The sequence below is a fragment of the Amblyraja radiata genome, chromosome 8, assembly GCF_010909765.2.
Source record: "Amblyraja radiata isolate CabotCenter1 chromosome 8, sAmbRad1.1.pri, whole genome shotgun sequence".
Taxonomy (NCBI): domain Eukaryota; kingdom Metazoa; phylum Chordata; class Chondrichthyes; order Rajiformes; family Rajidae; genus Amblyraja; species Amblyraja radiata.
This window is the reverse complement of record NC_045963.1, coordinates 5667373-5683551: the sequence shown is the minus strand read 5'-3', so window position 1 is coordinate 5683551 and position 16179 is coordinate 5667373. Positions and strand designations below refer to the sequence as shown.

General features: G+C 44.2%; 1 protein-coding gene across 6 annotated transcripts in view; it reads right to left on the bottom strand.

The window, feature by feature from the left end:
• Nucleotides 1-1018: 1018 nt before the first annotated feature.
• Nucleotides 1019-16179, bottom strand: part of utrn (utrophin) — a 395823-nt gene continuing 380662 nt past the window's right edge. For all 6 annotated transcript variants that reach the window (XM_033025073.1, XM_033025072.1, XM_033025074.1 and 3 more), the window contains 3 exons: nucleotides 15099-15207; nucleotides 8040-8126; nucleotides 1019-2058 (listed from right to left, as the gene is read on the bottom strand). In XM_033025073.1, the coding sequence (XP_032880964.1) occupies nucleotides 1976-2058; nucleotides 8040-8126; nucleotides 15099-15207 (279 nt within the window). In that variant the 3' untranslated portion in view covers nucleotides 1019-1975. The remainder of the gene's footprint in view (nucleotides 2059-8039; nucleotides 8127-15098; nucleotides 15208-16179) is intronic.

Genomic DNA, 16179 nt, shown 5'->3' with positions numbered 1-16179 from the left:
GGCAACCGGAAGGTAGCTGGTTCGAATCCCGCTTGGAGTGCATACTGTCGTTGTGTCCTTGGGCAAGACACTTCACCCACCTTTGCCTGTGTGTGTCCTTGGGCAAGACACTTCACCCACCTTTGCCTGTGTGTGTGGATGTAATTATGTGAAGCACTTTGGGGTCAATGCAAGTTGACTAAAAATGTGCTATATAAATAAAGAAATTTAATTTTAATTTTAATTTGGTGATGCCTAACGGCAGTGGCTCGACTACAGTCGTCTGTCTTTTTATTTAATTTTTGTCTTAAGTGTATGTCTTGAGCCTAGTTTTTATTATTTGTTTATATATTTATGTATATGTGGGGGGTGGGGGCTGTGGGGGAAACAGTTTAATCTCTCCCTGTGCAGTGGACCTGACTTTTTCCCTGTCGGGTCTCGGATGTCGTTGGGCCGGCGGCAGCCTCCTGCCGGGGACTAATCTAAGAGCTCCAGTCGCGGAGCCTGCGGAATTGACATCGCGGAGCTGGCCGTCTTCAGAACGGGAAGAGTTCTGGTGGCGCATGGCTGCGACCCGACTTTGGAGTTCGGAGGCTCCGGCTGCAAGCCAGGTGGACTTGCAGGTCCCGGGTGGGAGACCGCTTATCGGAGCTCCCGCAACGGCAACTTCACCCGCTGGAATCGCGGGGTTTAAAGGACACGAAGCCGGGGCCTGACATCACCCAGCGCGGCTTAAACACTCACAGGACTTACCATCGCCCGCCGGGGGCTTTAACATCGGAGCCCCAGTTCGCCTCGACGCTGCAGTTGGACCGCTGGACCGCAGGGAAGAACAAACGGAAGAGATAAAGACTTTGCCTTCCATCACAGTGAGGAGGTGTTGGAGATTCACTGTGATGGATGTTTGTGTAAACTGTGTTAAGTGTCGGTCTTGGGTTTTTTTGTAATGTAAAAAAACTGTAGAAATGAAATTTCGTTCAAACCTAGGTTTGAATGACAATAAATAGCATTCATTCATTCAAATGAAAAGGCATCTTACTTTTTTTGGAATTAATTTTATTTTTGAATGAACTATGTAGTGGTGTCAGGTCCGATGTGGACCACATATAGATGATATACTATCCTGCCTCATGTGTTAAAGTATTATGTCAATGATTGAACAGAGGATGACAACGTTTACATTCTAGTGGTACAGCCGACCTTCGGATGAATGATTCTATAATTCTTTGTGTAACATGGTGAGCTGATCCTCATTCATTTTTTAGCAAGATAATCAAAGAAAAATAAGAACACCAATGAATCACGACTAACCCTTCTGCCATTTGGTATGCTGCAAATTAAAGCTTTAAATGTAGGGGATTGCAGTGTGTAAGAATGATTATGAAGGGGTGAGGGTTTGAGGTAGAAAGGTGGTCATGGCTTTAGATTGCTTCAATACATTAAAATATTTTTCCTATTCATAAAATTTGCTTGGGCATGAATCCTTAAATTCTGATGCATATTTGCAAGACTTTGGCAGAACGTAAGAAAAACTAAGAAGGGTCTTGACCCGAAACGTCACCTATTCCCTTTCTGCAGAGATGTCGCCTGACCCGCTGGGCTACTCCAGCTTTATGTGTGTGTGTGTGTGTGTGTCTGTCTTCAAAAATAATCTACTTTCTTCAGGGAACTTTCGGAGTCACGGTTGTAAGGCAATTTTCTAAGAGGCTGGTGTTAGTGTCATTTTTAAAAAAAAACATTGTACAATGCACATACAATTTGTGAATGTATCATCAGTATTCTTACACACCATAAGTAAAAAGTGGTATAAAGATCTCCTGAAATGGTGTGTGTTTGAACAGGTAATGTCCAACATTTTACATTACATTATTATTTTACAATTGCATAGCAAAAACAAAGTACAGGCAATAGTTAAAACTACTATTGTGCAGAGTTAACTTTCTTCAGTAAGATAGACTTCTGGAATTCATTATTATATTCAGCTCTAATATAGTTTTCATTTTTTTCCACAACTTGTTGGCCATTGCAGGTCATCTGAATGTTTCTGGTGAGGGGGACATGTTGCTGCGGAATCAATATCTGCGGAATACAATCAACCATTGTTATGCTGTCAAATACCAAACCTACCACTGACATTCATTCTTGTACTGTGGAACATTTACTTCAAATGAAGGTTTTTAACCTGAATAAGTTTGGAGAGCACACATTTTCAGTATGAAGAGGAATGCTAGACAAGGGAATAGTAATTGTTTAAGATGGTATTGTTCAAGATTCAAGAGAGTTTATTGTCATGTGTCCCTGATAGGACAATGAAATTCTTACTTTGCTTCAGCACAACAGAATATAGAAGGCATGAATACAGAACAGATCAGTGTGTCCATATACCATTATATAAATATATACACACATGAGTAAATAAACTGATAAAGTGCAAATTACAGATAATGGGCTATTAATGTTCAGAGTTTTGGCCGAGCCAAGTTTAATAGCCTGATGGCTGTGGGGAAGTAGCTATTCCTGAACCTGGTCGTTGCAGTCTTCAGGCTCCTGTACCTTCTACCTGAAGGTAGCAGGGAGATGAGTGTGTGGCCAGGATGGTGTGGGTCCTTGATGATGCTGCCAGCCTTTTTGAGGCAGCGACTGCGATAGATCCCCTCGATGGAAGGGAGGTCAGAGCCTATGATGGACTGGGCAGTGTTTACTACTTTTTGTAGTCTTTTCCTCTCCAGGGCGCTCAAGTTGCTGAACCAAGCCACGATGCAACCGGTCAGCATGCTCTCTACTGTGCACCTGTAGAAGTTAGAGAGAGTCCTCCTTGACAGCCCGACTCTCCGTAATCTTCTCAGGAAGTTGAGGCGCTGATGAGCTTTCTTAATAATTGCATCAGTGTTTTCGGTACAGTAATTCATAATTGGAAAGTTTTCAAACACAATCGCTCATATCTATTTCCTGGTTCCAAATAAGCCTCTGCTTAGCCTCCAAGATCAAACATAAAATGGAGCCAGCAGTTCTTCACGTTTGTAATGCATCTAACCGAACCAGGAGTGTGCTAGTAATAACCTAGGGATTTGGTAGACTTCTTAAATGAGTCAAAGTTTGAATGTTCTACGGAGCAGCATCCCAGAGATTAAGGATTTAAATCCCACAAGGGTGAGTTATGAAATGCTACTATCAATTTGGAAGAACCAAATACATTCCGATTCATTATCCAGTGATTTGTTATCTATGTCCCAACATGATTGTTCAGTTTAATTTAGAGATACAGTGAGGAAACAGGCCCTTCAGCCCACCGGGTCCATGCCGACCAGCGATCCCTGCACACTGACACTACCCTACACACACTATGTACAATTTACAAATATACCATGCCAATTAACCTACAAACCCGTACATCTTTGGAGTGTGGGAGGAAACCGGAGAACCTGGATAAAACCCACACAGGTCACTCCGTACAGACAGCACAGAGACAGGATTGAACCCGGGTCTCTGGTGCTGTAAGGCAGTAACTCGACTGCTCTGCCACCGTGATGCCCTCTGTCAAATATATCTATCTATCGAGAGTTGTGTTGAGAAACCAATTATTGTCTATATAAAGATAATGATCAGTTTCCAGTTGTAGTAGCCATTCGGCTTAACTCAGTATGTTGTTTTATCTGCCTGTAATTATGAGGTTATACGTAGTCTGAAGCGTGTTTGCGGCTGGGATTCTCGCACAGACTCGCTAGTAGTTTTAGTTTACTTTGAAGAAGCATGGGGAAGAGGTCACAGCTTTTGACCATGCACGAGTAAGATCAAAATGTACTTAAACAAGAAGAAGTTTGGATGAATATCGCACTGTTTTTACTACTACAATAAAGAAACTATTAATCAAGAGACTGTACACAAAAATGCTGGAGAAACTCAGCGGGTGCAGCAGCATCTATGGAGCGAAGGAAATAGGTGGCGTTTCGGGCCGAAACCCTTCTTCAGACTGATAGGGGGTGGGGGGGGGGGGGGGGAGAAGGAAGGAAAAAGGGAGGAGGAGGAGCCCGAGGGCGGGGGGATGGGAGGAGACAGCTTGAGGGTTAAGGAAGGGGAGGAGACAGCAAGGGCTAGCAAAATTGGGAGAATTCAATGTTCATGCCCGCCGGACGCAGACTACCCAGGCGGAATATGAGGTGCTGTTCCTCCAATTTCCGGTCATGGGCCATCCGACCTCTCTGTCCTGGGTCTCCTCCATTGCCAGAGTGAGCAACACCGGAAATTGGAGGAACAGCACCTCATATTCCGCCTGGAGTAGACTTAGGCCATTCGGCCCATCAAGTCTACTCCGCCATTCAATCATGGCTGATCTATCTCTCCCTCCTAACCTCATTCTCCCCATGACCTCTGACACCTGTACTAATCTTATTAGTGAAAATAAAATCTTCATCACAAAATTTTCCACATTTTTGTCAATTTTTACATTTGACAGAAGGTTATTCTCAAGGTCATATGGAGAAATATTAAGTATTTAGAGCGGCACGGTGGCGCAGTGGTAGAGTTGCTGCCTGATGGTGCCGGAGAAGCGGGTTTGACCCTGACCCGGGGTGCTGTCTGTGTGGAGTTTGTACGTTCTCCCACATTCCAAAGACGTACTGGTTTGTAAGTTAATTGGCTTTGGTGAAATTGTAAATTGTCTCTAGTGTGAAGGATAATGTTAGTGCAGGGATCACTGGACAGTGTACACTTGGTGGGCCGAAGGGCCTGTTTCCATGCTGTATCTCATAGAAACATGGAAAATAGGTGCACAGGAGGCCATTCGAGCCAGCACTGCCATTCTTTGTGTTCATGGCTGATCGTCCCCAATCAATAACCCGTGCTTGCCTTCTCCCCATATCCTTCGATTCCACTAGCCCCTAGAGCTCTATCTAACTCTCTCTTAAATCCATCCAGTGACTTGGCCTCCACTGCCCTCTGTGGCAGGGAATTCCACAAATTCACAACTCTCTGGGTGAAAATGTTTTTTCTCACCTCAGTCTTAAATGGCTTTCCCTTTATTCTAACACTGTGGCCCCTGGTTCTGGACTCGCCCAACATTGGGAACATTTTTCCTGCATCTAGCTTGTCCAGTCCTTTTATAATTTTATATGTTTCTATAAGATCCCCCCTCGTCCTTCTAAACTCCAGTGAATACAAGCCTAGTCTTTTCAATCTTTCCTCATATGACAGTCCCACCATCCCTGGGATCAATCTCGTGAACCTACGCTGCACTGCCTCAATCACAAGGATGTCCTTCCTCAAATTAGGGGGCCAAAACTGTACACAATATCCAGATGTGGTCTCACCAGAGCCCTATACAACTGCAGGAGAACCTCTTCACTCCTATACTGAAATCCTCTTGTTATGAAGGCCAACATTCCATCTCTAAACTAAACTATTGATAAGTGTTTATGTTGGGCCGTGAAAACTGAGGGAAGGTAAACAAAGATTACTAGCTCCTGGTGCACCATCTTCAGACAGAATTCAGTACCAACTGTGGATGACTTTGACATCACTTTAATTTTATTCAATAAAATGACTGAACCAAAATTGTACCAACTAACAGAGCACTTTTACATAGAGATCTGCACAGAATTAAGCTGCAATGAAAATTCAACTTTCTGCAATAAATACTGCAAAGGAAAAACAAATCCTCCTGAATTTGATGGTGACATGAGGAACTGCAGATGCTGGAATCTTGAGTGTACAAAATAGTGTGTCAGGCAGCATCTCTGGAGAAGATGCATAGGTGGCACTTCGGGTCGAGACCCTCTTCACACTGATTGTAGTCGGGGCAGAAAGCTGCAAACAAGGTGGGGATGGAATAAAGTCTGCAAAGTGATACAGGTGAGGGGGGGACTGATTGGTAGATGGGTGGACAAAGGCTAGAGATGAAAAGGGGACAAAGGGGTCAGGTGTGGATAGAGGCGTGAAATATAACGGCGGGGGGATATATGTTGAAAGCGATGGGGTGGGTTAACGGGAGAAGTGGGTGTACACAGAGGTGGGGGCACAGGAAAGATAGGGGAGTTAGTTAACATTGGAGAGCTCAATGTTCACACTATTTGATTGCCTGAGTGTGATTGAGTTCGATGAGGGGAAGAAACTGAACTTTGTACTATAACCATACCCTTTACTCAGACACAAAATAAAACAGCTCATAAATCAGTGGTGAGTCTATTGGACAAGTCGGTTGATTAAAGGCCTTATCAATGTACACCCGCAAACAGAATGAGACGACCCAAACTGCTTCAACAAGCCATAGTAACTATAGCATTTTTATATCCTCGTGTCACAATGGTTACGTGTAGTTGAAATAAACCATTCATCACCTTCCATTGTTGTCTTTCCCCAGAGTTAATTTTAATCTTACGTTACCTGTTATTGTGAAAATCTTCCATATATCTAACACATTTTTACCACAAATGTCAATGTCCCTGGATGGAGGATTGCTTCCACTCACTAAATGTGGTCCCCTCGTTAAAGAGGTCGTTTGTTGACCTTTGGGGGACTTGCCTGCTAAACACAGCGACAAAGAGCAGCTGTAATCTCAAGATTGTAACAGATAAGAGCCTAGACAGGGCTGCCAACAACTATCCCCATAGATAAGAGAGCCTGCTTTTCAGCAGAACGTTCTATGTTGGCCATTTTTCCCCATCATGTTTCCCCAGTATGTGAGCTCTAGAGTTAACCATATTATAACCTACTCATCTTCCTTATCATTTCTAAAATTCCCGACAACAAAGACAAACTCTTTGGCCACTTCCTGCTGGGCAAATAATTCAGCACAGTGGATGAAACATTACAACCTTTAACAGTCTGAAGAAGGGTCTCGATGCAAAACATATTCCTTCTCTCCAGAGAAATAAAATATAATGTGACCACATTCCAGGAAGGATGTGGAGTCTTTGGAGGGGGTGCAGAAGAGGTTTACAAGGGGAGGTTGGATTGTTTGGAATGTTTTGGATTGTTTTCTCTGGAACGCCAGAGGCTGAGGGGAGACCTAGCAGAAGTGCAGATAGGGTAGACAGTCAGAAGCTATTTCTCATGGAGGAAATGCCAAAGACGGGAGGACATAGTTATACGGTGAGAGGAGTAAAGTTGAAAGGATACGTGTGGAGTAAGCTATTTTTCACACAAAGGGTCTGCCAGGAATGCACTGGCAGGGTGATGCTGGAGGCTGATACGTTGATGGGGTTCAAGAGGCACATGGACATGCAGGGAATGGAGGGATGTGGATCATGTACAGGCAGATGATCAGTTCATCTGGGCATCATGTTCAGCACAAACATGATGGGCCGAAGGACCTGTTGTCGAGTCATCCAGCGTGGAAACAGGCCCTTCGACCAAACATGCCCACATATGTCCCAGCTACACCAGTTCCACCTGCCTGCGTTTGGTCCATATCCCTCCAAACTGTCCTATCCATGTACCTGTCTAACTGTTTCTTAAACGTTGGGATAGTCCCAGCCTCAACTACCTCCTCTGGCAGCGTGTTCCGTACAGCGTGGTAAAAAGTTACCCCTCAGATTCCTATTAAATATTTTCCCCTTCACCTTAAACTTATGTTCTCTGCTCTTCGATACCTCTACTCTGGGCAAGAGACTCTGTGCATCTACCCCAGTCTATTCCTCTCATGATTTTATACACCTCTATAAGTTCATCCCTCCTCCTCCTGCGCTCCAAGGCATAGAGTACCAGTCTATTCAACCTCTCCTGATAGCTCACACACACCCTTCTAGTCCTGGCAACATCCTCGTAGATCTTCTCTGCACCCTCTCAGCTTGACAACATCTTTCCTATAACTTGTTGCCCAGAACTGAATACAATACTCTAAATGTGGTCTCACCAAAGTCTTACAACACAGAAACATGACCTCCGAACTTCTATAGAAGGGTCACCCATTCCTTCTCTCCAGAGATGCTGCCTGATCCGCTGAGTTGCTCCAGCTTTTTGTGTCTATCTTCTATACTCAATACTCTGGATGATGAAGGTCAATGTTCCTGTGCTGTGCAAAGTTTTGAAAAAAGTTTTTTTTTGAGATCCATCAGTGTACTTACGGCTGCAACCAGGGAATGAACTGTTGATTTTCTCCATCACATCCGTCAGGTCTGTACTTGTGTCTTGGGGCGGAATCAATAATTCATCTGCACATTGAGATGAAAACATTTAGAAGACCCATACATCGACAAATGTAACTACTTCTAATATGAAGGCGTACAGCGGAGGCCTCAATAGGCCTGACTTTGGGAGAACTGGAGATGGGGACTGGACATTGTGCCTTCCCCCACAGTGGTAACCATTGTGGGGGGATGATTTTTTTGTGTGTAAGTGAATATGTTAGTCTGTGTCCAAGATGGCTGTCGGAAGGGGGAGTGGACGCTGGTGCGCTTTAGCTGCCGCTGCTCTCTCTTCACATTGTGTTTTTGATTTTTTGTCTTTGGAGCGATTTCTGTCTTTAATTTGTGTATTGGTGATGTCCTTATTATTTATTTTACTCCGACTATATGTTTTTTCTCTCTTGTTAATTTCTGTAAGGTGTCCTTGAGACTTTGAAAGGCGCCCGCAAATAAAATGTATTATTATTATTATTACAGCATACACTAATATAACACACAACTTTTATGATCCCAAATGCAAGTTGCAATATTTAACGTTTTTGGAAGCATTATGATGAATATGTGGCACAGGAGCTGGAACAATGACTATATGTTCCTGAGAGTTGAAGCTTCAGTTTTTTGGATCATGGGATCTCTTTTGGGACAAATAATTGGTGGCAAATACAGTTGCCAAAGCGAGGATGACAGACACAAGCTGCTGGAGTAACTCAGCGGGACAGACAGCATCTCTGGAGAGAAGGAATGGGTGACGTTTCGGGTTGAGACCTTCTTCAGACTGGCTAGGGATAAGGGAAACGAGAGATATAGATGGTGATGTGGAGAGATAAAGAACAATGAATGAAAGATATGCAAAAAGGTAACAATGATAAAGGAAACAGGCCATTGTAAGCTGTTTGTCGGGTGAAAACGAGAAGCTGGTGCGACTTGGGTGGGGGAGGGATACAGTGAGAGAGAATGCTGGGGCTTCCTGAAGTGAGAGAAATCAGTGTTCATATCACTGCCCATGCAAAACATGAGATGCTGTTCCTCCAATTTGCAAAGAGAGGAAGATGGGCAGACAGGTGCATGATAAAGAGACATGGTGGACTGGAAAAAAACAGATTGTTCTTTTGTCAGGAGATGGCTGAAAAGATTCAAGGAGGTACAACATTCTGTTTGTAGTTTGTTTGGTTGTTTGTTTGTTTGTCTTTTTGCACAAAGTCCGCGAGCATTGCCACTTTTCATTTCACTGCATATCTCGTATGTGTATGTGACGAATAATCTTGACTTGACTTGGAAAAAAACATGGAAACAGGCCCTTTGTCCCAACTCATCTAAGCAATCAAGATGCCCCAAAGAAACTAGTTCTATTTGCCCAGATTTGGCCCATATCCCTCGAAATGTTTCAACAGACAAAAGATGCTGGAGTAGGCCACTCAGCCCTTCGAACCAGCACCGCCATTCAATATGATCATGGCTGATCATCCCCAATCAGCACCCCATTCCTGCCTTCTCGCCATGTCCCCTGACTCCGCTATCTTTAAGAACTCCATCTAACTCTCTCCCTATTTTCTATGTTTCTATGGGTTGTTGATTGGGGATGATCAGCCATGGCCTCCTCCTGCACCTATTTTCCATGTTTCTAAAGCATCCAGAGAATTGGCCTCCACTGTCTTCTGAGGCAGAGAATTCCACAGATTCACAACCCTCTGTGTGAAAAAGTGTTTCCTCATCTCCGTTCTAAATGGCTTACCCCGTATTCTTAAACTGTGGCCCCTGGTTCTGGACTCCCCCAACATCGGGAGCATGTTTCCTGCCTCTAGCGTGTCCAAGCCCTTAACAATCTTAAATGTTTCACTGAGATATCCTCTCATCCTTCTAAAAGCCAGAGTGTACAAGCCCAGCTGCTCCATTCTCTCAGCATATGACAGTCCCGCCATCCTGGGAATTAACCTTGTAAACCTACGCTGCACTCCCTCAATAGCAAGAATGTCCTTCCTCAAATTAGGGGACCATAATTGCACACAATACTCCAGGTGTGGTCTCACTAGGGCTCTGTACAACTGCAGAAGGACCTCTTAGCTCCTATATTCGATTCCTCTTGTTATAAAGGCCAACATGCCATTCGCTTTCTTCACTGCCTGCTGTACCTGCATGCTTACTTTCATAGACTGATGTACAAGGACCCCCAGATCCCGTTGTACTTCCCCTTTTCCCAACTTGATGCCATTTAGATAGTAATCTGCCTTCCTGCTTTTGCTACCAAAGTGGATAACCTCACATTTATCCGCATTAAACTTCATCTGCCATGCATCTTTCCTGCCTCTAACGTGTCCAAACCCTTAATAATCTTATATGTTTCAATAAGATGGATTTTCTATCCATACACCTGTCCAAGTGTATTTTAAATGCAGTTGTCGTAAACCTCAAAAACAGATCCACAATCACACATTACAATCACACTCTGAAATCTCTACTCCTACATCAACATTTCTCACTTTAACTATGATTCCCTTATCACGTATCTATACACCAGTAAATGACTCGATTGTAATCATGTTTTGTCCTTCTGCTGACTGGATAGCATGCAATAAAAGCTTTTCGGTGCTCGTGACGAGAAACTAAACTGAATTGAACTGCTTCAACTTGGCCCCTCATGTTCCTTTTCACTCTTGACCCTCTCACCTTCATCCTAAATCCTGAGGTTCTTCATATCTGGGTAAAAGTTAATCCTATCAAATCCCCTCACGGTTTTGTACACCTCTATAGATTCCTGAAAGTGGCATCACAGGAATATAGTGCTCCAGAAGGCTTTCGGCACCTTGGTCTTGAGTATAGAAGTTGAGATGTTATGCTACAGTTGTCAAATAGGCAGCAAGAATTGCATCTTGATCAGCTGGGCAGAGGAATGGGTGATGGAATTTAATACAGAGAAATGTGAGGTGTTGTATTTTGGGAAGTCTAACATGGGCAGCACCTACACAGTGAATGGTAGGGCAGAGGGATCTAGGAGTACAGGTACATGGTTCCATGAAAGTGGTGTCGCAGGTAGATAGGGTGGTCAAAAAGGCCTTTGACACATTGGTCTTCATCAGTCAAGGGTATTGAGTATAGAAGTTGGGAGCGTCATGTTGCAGTAGACATTGGTGAGACCACATTTAGAGTACTGTGTTCAGTTTTGGGCACCATGTTATAGGAAGGGTGTTGTGAAGTTGGAAATGGCACAGAGGATGCCTGCACTCGAGGGCCTGAGCTATAAGGAACGGTTGAGGAGGTTAGGACTCTATTCCTTGGAGCGCAGGAGGATGAGGGGTGATCTTATAGAAGTGTACACAATCATGAGAGGCCTAGATTAGGTAAACGTGCAGAACTCTTGCTCGTAGGGGAGTAGGGGAATCGAGAACCAGAGGACATTGGTTTAAGGTGAGGGGGGGGGGGGTTTAGATGGATGTGGGCCAAATGCAGGCAGGTGGGACTAGTGTAGATTGAACATGTTGGTCGATGTGGGCAAGTTGGGCCGAAGGGCCTGTTTTCATGCTGTATGACTCTATGACATTGGTTAGGCTATTTCCAGAGTACTGTATCCAGTTTTGGTCACCCTGTAATAGGGAAAATGTTATTGTCGGAAAATGTATAGAGATTTACAAGGATATTGCCTGGACTCGAGGGCCTGAGATGTTGATCAGGACTTTATTCCTTGGAGATTAAAATATCCATTGCTTTGGCCCCCACAGCCTTCTGTGACAATGAATTCCACAGATTCACCGCCCTCGGACTAAATAAATTCCTCCCTATCTCCTTCCTAAAGGAACGTCCTTTTATTTTTAGGCTGTGACCTCTAGTCCTAGACTCTCCCACTAGTGGAAACATCCTCTCCACATCCACTCTATCCAGGCCTTTCACTGTTTGGTAAGTTTCAATGAGGGGTCCCCTCATTCTTCTAAACTCCAGTGAGTACAGGCCCAATGTCATCAAACATCATAGGTTAACCCACTCATTCCTGGGATCATTCTTGTAAACCTCCTCTGGACCCTCTCCAGAGCCAGCACATCCTTCCTCAGATATGGTGCCCAAAATTGCTCACAATATTCCAAATGGGGCCTGACCAGCGCCTTATAGAGCCTCAACATTACATCCTTGTTTTTATATTCTAGCCCTCTCGAACTAACTGCTAGCATTGCATTTGCCTTCTTTTCCACTGATTTGACTTTTTGGGAATCCCAAGTCATTTTGCACCTCCAATTCCTAAATTCAATCCCAATTTCGAAAATAGTCTACGCCTTTATTCCTACTACCAAAATGCATGACTCCACACTTTGCTACACTGTATTCCATCTGCCACTTCTCTGCCCACTCTCCCAACCTGTCCAAGTCCTTCTGCGGAGTCCCTGCTTTCTCTACACTACCTGCCTCTCCACATATTTAGTTTTTGTTTAGTTTAGAGATTCAGCATGGAAATAGGCCCTTCGGCCCACCGAGTCCGCAAACGACCAGCGATCCCCGCACATTAACACAAGCCTGCACACACAAGGGACAATTTACACTTATAACAAGTATACAAACCCAAGCCAATTAACCTACAAACCTGTACCTCTTTGGAGTGTGGGAGGAACCGAAGATCTCGGGGAAAACCCACGTACAAACTCCGTACAGACAGCTCCCGTGCTGTAAGGCAGCAACTCTACCGCTGCACCACCGTGCCTCCCTAATGATCTTCGTATAATTTGCAAACTTGGCCACAAAGCCTTCTTCCAAATCATTAATATACAACGTGAAGAGTAGCGGCCCCAGCACCGAGCCCTGCAGAACTCCGCTAGTCACTGGCAGCCAACCAGCAAAATACATTCTTTGCCTTCTACCATCCAGCCAACCTGCCATCTGAAGAAGGGTTTCGGCCCGAAACTTTGCCTATTTCCTTCGCTCCATAGATGCTGCCGCACCCGCTGAGTTTCTCCAGCATTTTTGTCTACCTGCTATCCATGCTAGTATCTGTCCTTTGATTCTATGGGCTCTCATCTTCCTAAGCAGCCTCACGTGTGGCACCTTATCAAAGGCTTTCTCAAAATCGGTCATCATCCATTGACTCTCCTTTGTCTGGCCTGCTATTTACTTCTTCAAAGAATTCTTGCAAGTTCATCAGGCAAGATCTCCCCTTCACAAAGCCATGCTGACTTCAGCCTATTTTATCATGAACTTTTAAGTACTCCGTAACCTCATCCTTTATAATGGCGTCTAAAATGTTACCAACCACTGAAGCCAGACTAACCGGCCTATAGTTCCCACTATTCTGCTTTGCTCCCTTCTTGTGCAGCGGGGTAATATTGGCAATTTCCCAATGGTCTGGAACCACTCCTGTCTCTAGTGACTCTTGAAATATCACTATCAATGTGTCCACAATCTCTAAAGCCACCTCTTTCAGAACCCTAGGGTGCAGTCCATCTGGTCCAGGTGACTTATCCACCTTCAGCCCTTTCAGCTTCCCAAGCACCTTCTCCCTAGTAATAGCCACTCCACTAACTTCCACCCCCTGACTCTTGAATTTCAGGCACGTTGCTGGTGTCTTCCACTGAGAAGACTGATGCTAAAAAGTTATTCAACTCCTCTGCCATTTCTTTATTCCCCATTATCACTTCTCCTGCATCATTCTCCAGCGGCCCAACGTCCACTCTTGCCTCTTTCTTGCTCTTTATATAACTGAAGAAACTCTTGCTATCCTCTTTTATATAATTGGCTGGTTTACCTTCGTATTTCATCTTTTCCCCTCTTATTGCCTTGCTGTTGTTGTTTTTTTAAAGCTTCCCAATCCTCCAGCTTCTCACTCATCTTTGCTATCTTATTATTTTTTTGTTGTACGCTGTCTTTGACTTCCTTTGTCCTCTACATATTGGCTTTCCTGAATACATTTGACTAATTCCACTCTGCTTTAGTGGAAGTCTTGGTAAAATTAAAATCCCATAATATGACAGCATGGTGGCGTTGTGGTTGAGTTACTGCCTTACAGCATCAGAGACCCTGTTTCATTCCTGACTATAGGCGCTGTCTGTATGGAGTTTGTACGTTCTCTCTGACCTGCGTGGGTTTTCCCCGGGTGCGCCGGTTTCCTCTCATACTCGAAAGACGTACAGGTTTGTAGGTTAATTGACATTGGTAAAATTGTAAATTGTCCCTAGTTGGTGTAGGATTAGTGTTAGTGGGCCAAAGGCCCTGTTTCCACGCTGTATCTCTAAACTAAACTAAATGAGAACCCCATTAGTCTTGCCGAACCCAGCTTAGTTGTTTCTGTTGACTTTTTGGACTGGAAAGGCAGACCATGTTTCCTTTTTAATGCAAACTGATTCTACAATTCCATCCTCCTTCTCTCTAAACTCCCCAACTAGGATGTCCTTCATCTGAGTGAATGTAGTGCTTAAGGTGGCATAACTTGTGTTCCAAGGTTAACAAAAGAGCTCTCTGCAGCTTTATTTGCCAAAAAGTTAATGGATGCAAGCTGCAGCGAGTTCTTTCGTTAAACTTGGACCCTAGGTTATACCACCTTAAGCAATCAAATGAAGGAGACTGGGGAACAGAAGTAATAAAGCTGAGTTTGTGGTCAGCGTAGGCCGGATGGGTTGAATGGCCTTTTAATAGTCCATGCTCTAAACAATTCCAAGATGGCGCCAACCCAGGTGACTATTTGTTTGCTAGCCACAGAAGCAGATCTACAATCACATATTACAATCACAACACACTCCTAAATCTCTATTCCTTCGGCAACAATTCTTATTCCTTTATTGTGTATCTATACACTTTAGGTGGCTCGATTGTAACCATGTATTGTCTTTCCGCTGACTGGATAGCACGCAACAAAAGCTTTTCACTGTACCTTGGTACACGTGACAATAAACTAAACTAAACGAGACTAAAACTAAAATGTTCATGGCAAGTGTAATGGTGCTGATAATGTTTTAACTTGTCAGAGTGATAAGGGGCCCTTTTTTTTGGCACTTCAGTGAGTGAATTTTGAAAGTAATCACCACCAACCTGTCTGCGAGCCGAGCACCTCGTTAATTGTTTGACTGTTTTCAGCAAACTGAAGGGAACCAGGTGAAGAAACAGCATTTACTCCGTTCAGCTTTGATTCTGTTAATGGCTGGAAAAAAAAAGAAATAGTCTAAGTGAAATTGCAATAACATATTCAGAGATGAGAAATTATACTTAAGCATAATTAAAGACTGTGGCTTATTGGCCTCAGAATGAGGACAAACACAAATGAGAGAAACAGCACCTTATATTTTGCTTGGGCAGTTTACAATCCAGTGTCTTCTCTAACTTCAAGTGATGGGCCTGTCCCACTTGGCCGATTTTTTAGGCAACTGCCGGCGACTGTCATAGTAAGTTGCTGAAAAACCGGCGGCAACCTACGTCATCCTGGCGTCAGGAGAAGTCAAGCTACGCTCATTGGCGTCAAACCCACTGTCGCCGAATATTTTTCAACATTTAGCGGTGACCAGAAAGGCTCTACGACTTTTTGCGCGACTGTGAAGACTACTCCCGCCAACCACCGGTGAACATGTGGCGACAAACTAGTCGCCTGTAGTTGCCTAAAAAATCGTCTAAGTGGGACAGGCCCATTACCTTTGCATTCCCTCTCTCTCCCTCCCTCCCCCACCCAAGTCGTACCAGCTTCAAAGTCGTCTTGTTGAGTCTCATTGTCTGTAACACGTTTTCACCCTGCTCACAGTTAACAATGGCCTGTTTCCTTTATCATTGTGATGGCCCTGTCCCACGGTACGAGTTCATTCCAAGAGCTCTCCCGAGTTTAAAAAAAATCAAACTCGTGGTAAGCACGGAGAATGAACGTAGCGGGTACGTCGGAGCTCGGGGACGTCTCTTAGCGGCTCGTAACGCTAACGGCAGGTACTCGGGAAGACTCGCTAACGGCAGGTAAGCTCGGGAAGACTCGTGAAGATTTTTCAACATGTTGAAAAATGTCCACGAGAGCCCCGAGTACCGACGAGTGGCCATTACCGTAAATCTCCGAGTTCGAATCAGGGCAAATTCGGGAGAGCTCTTGGAATGAACTCGTACCGTGGGACAGGGCCATTACTTTTTTGCATGTCTT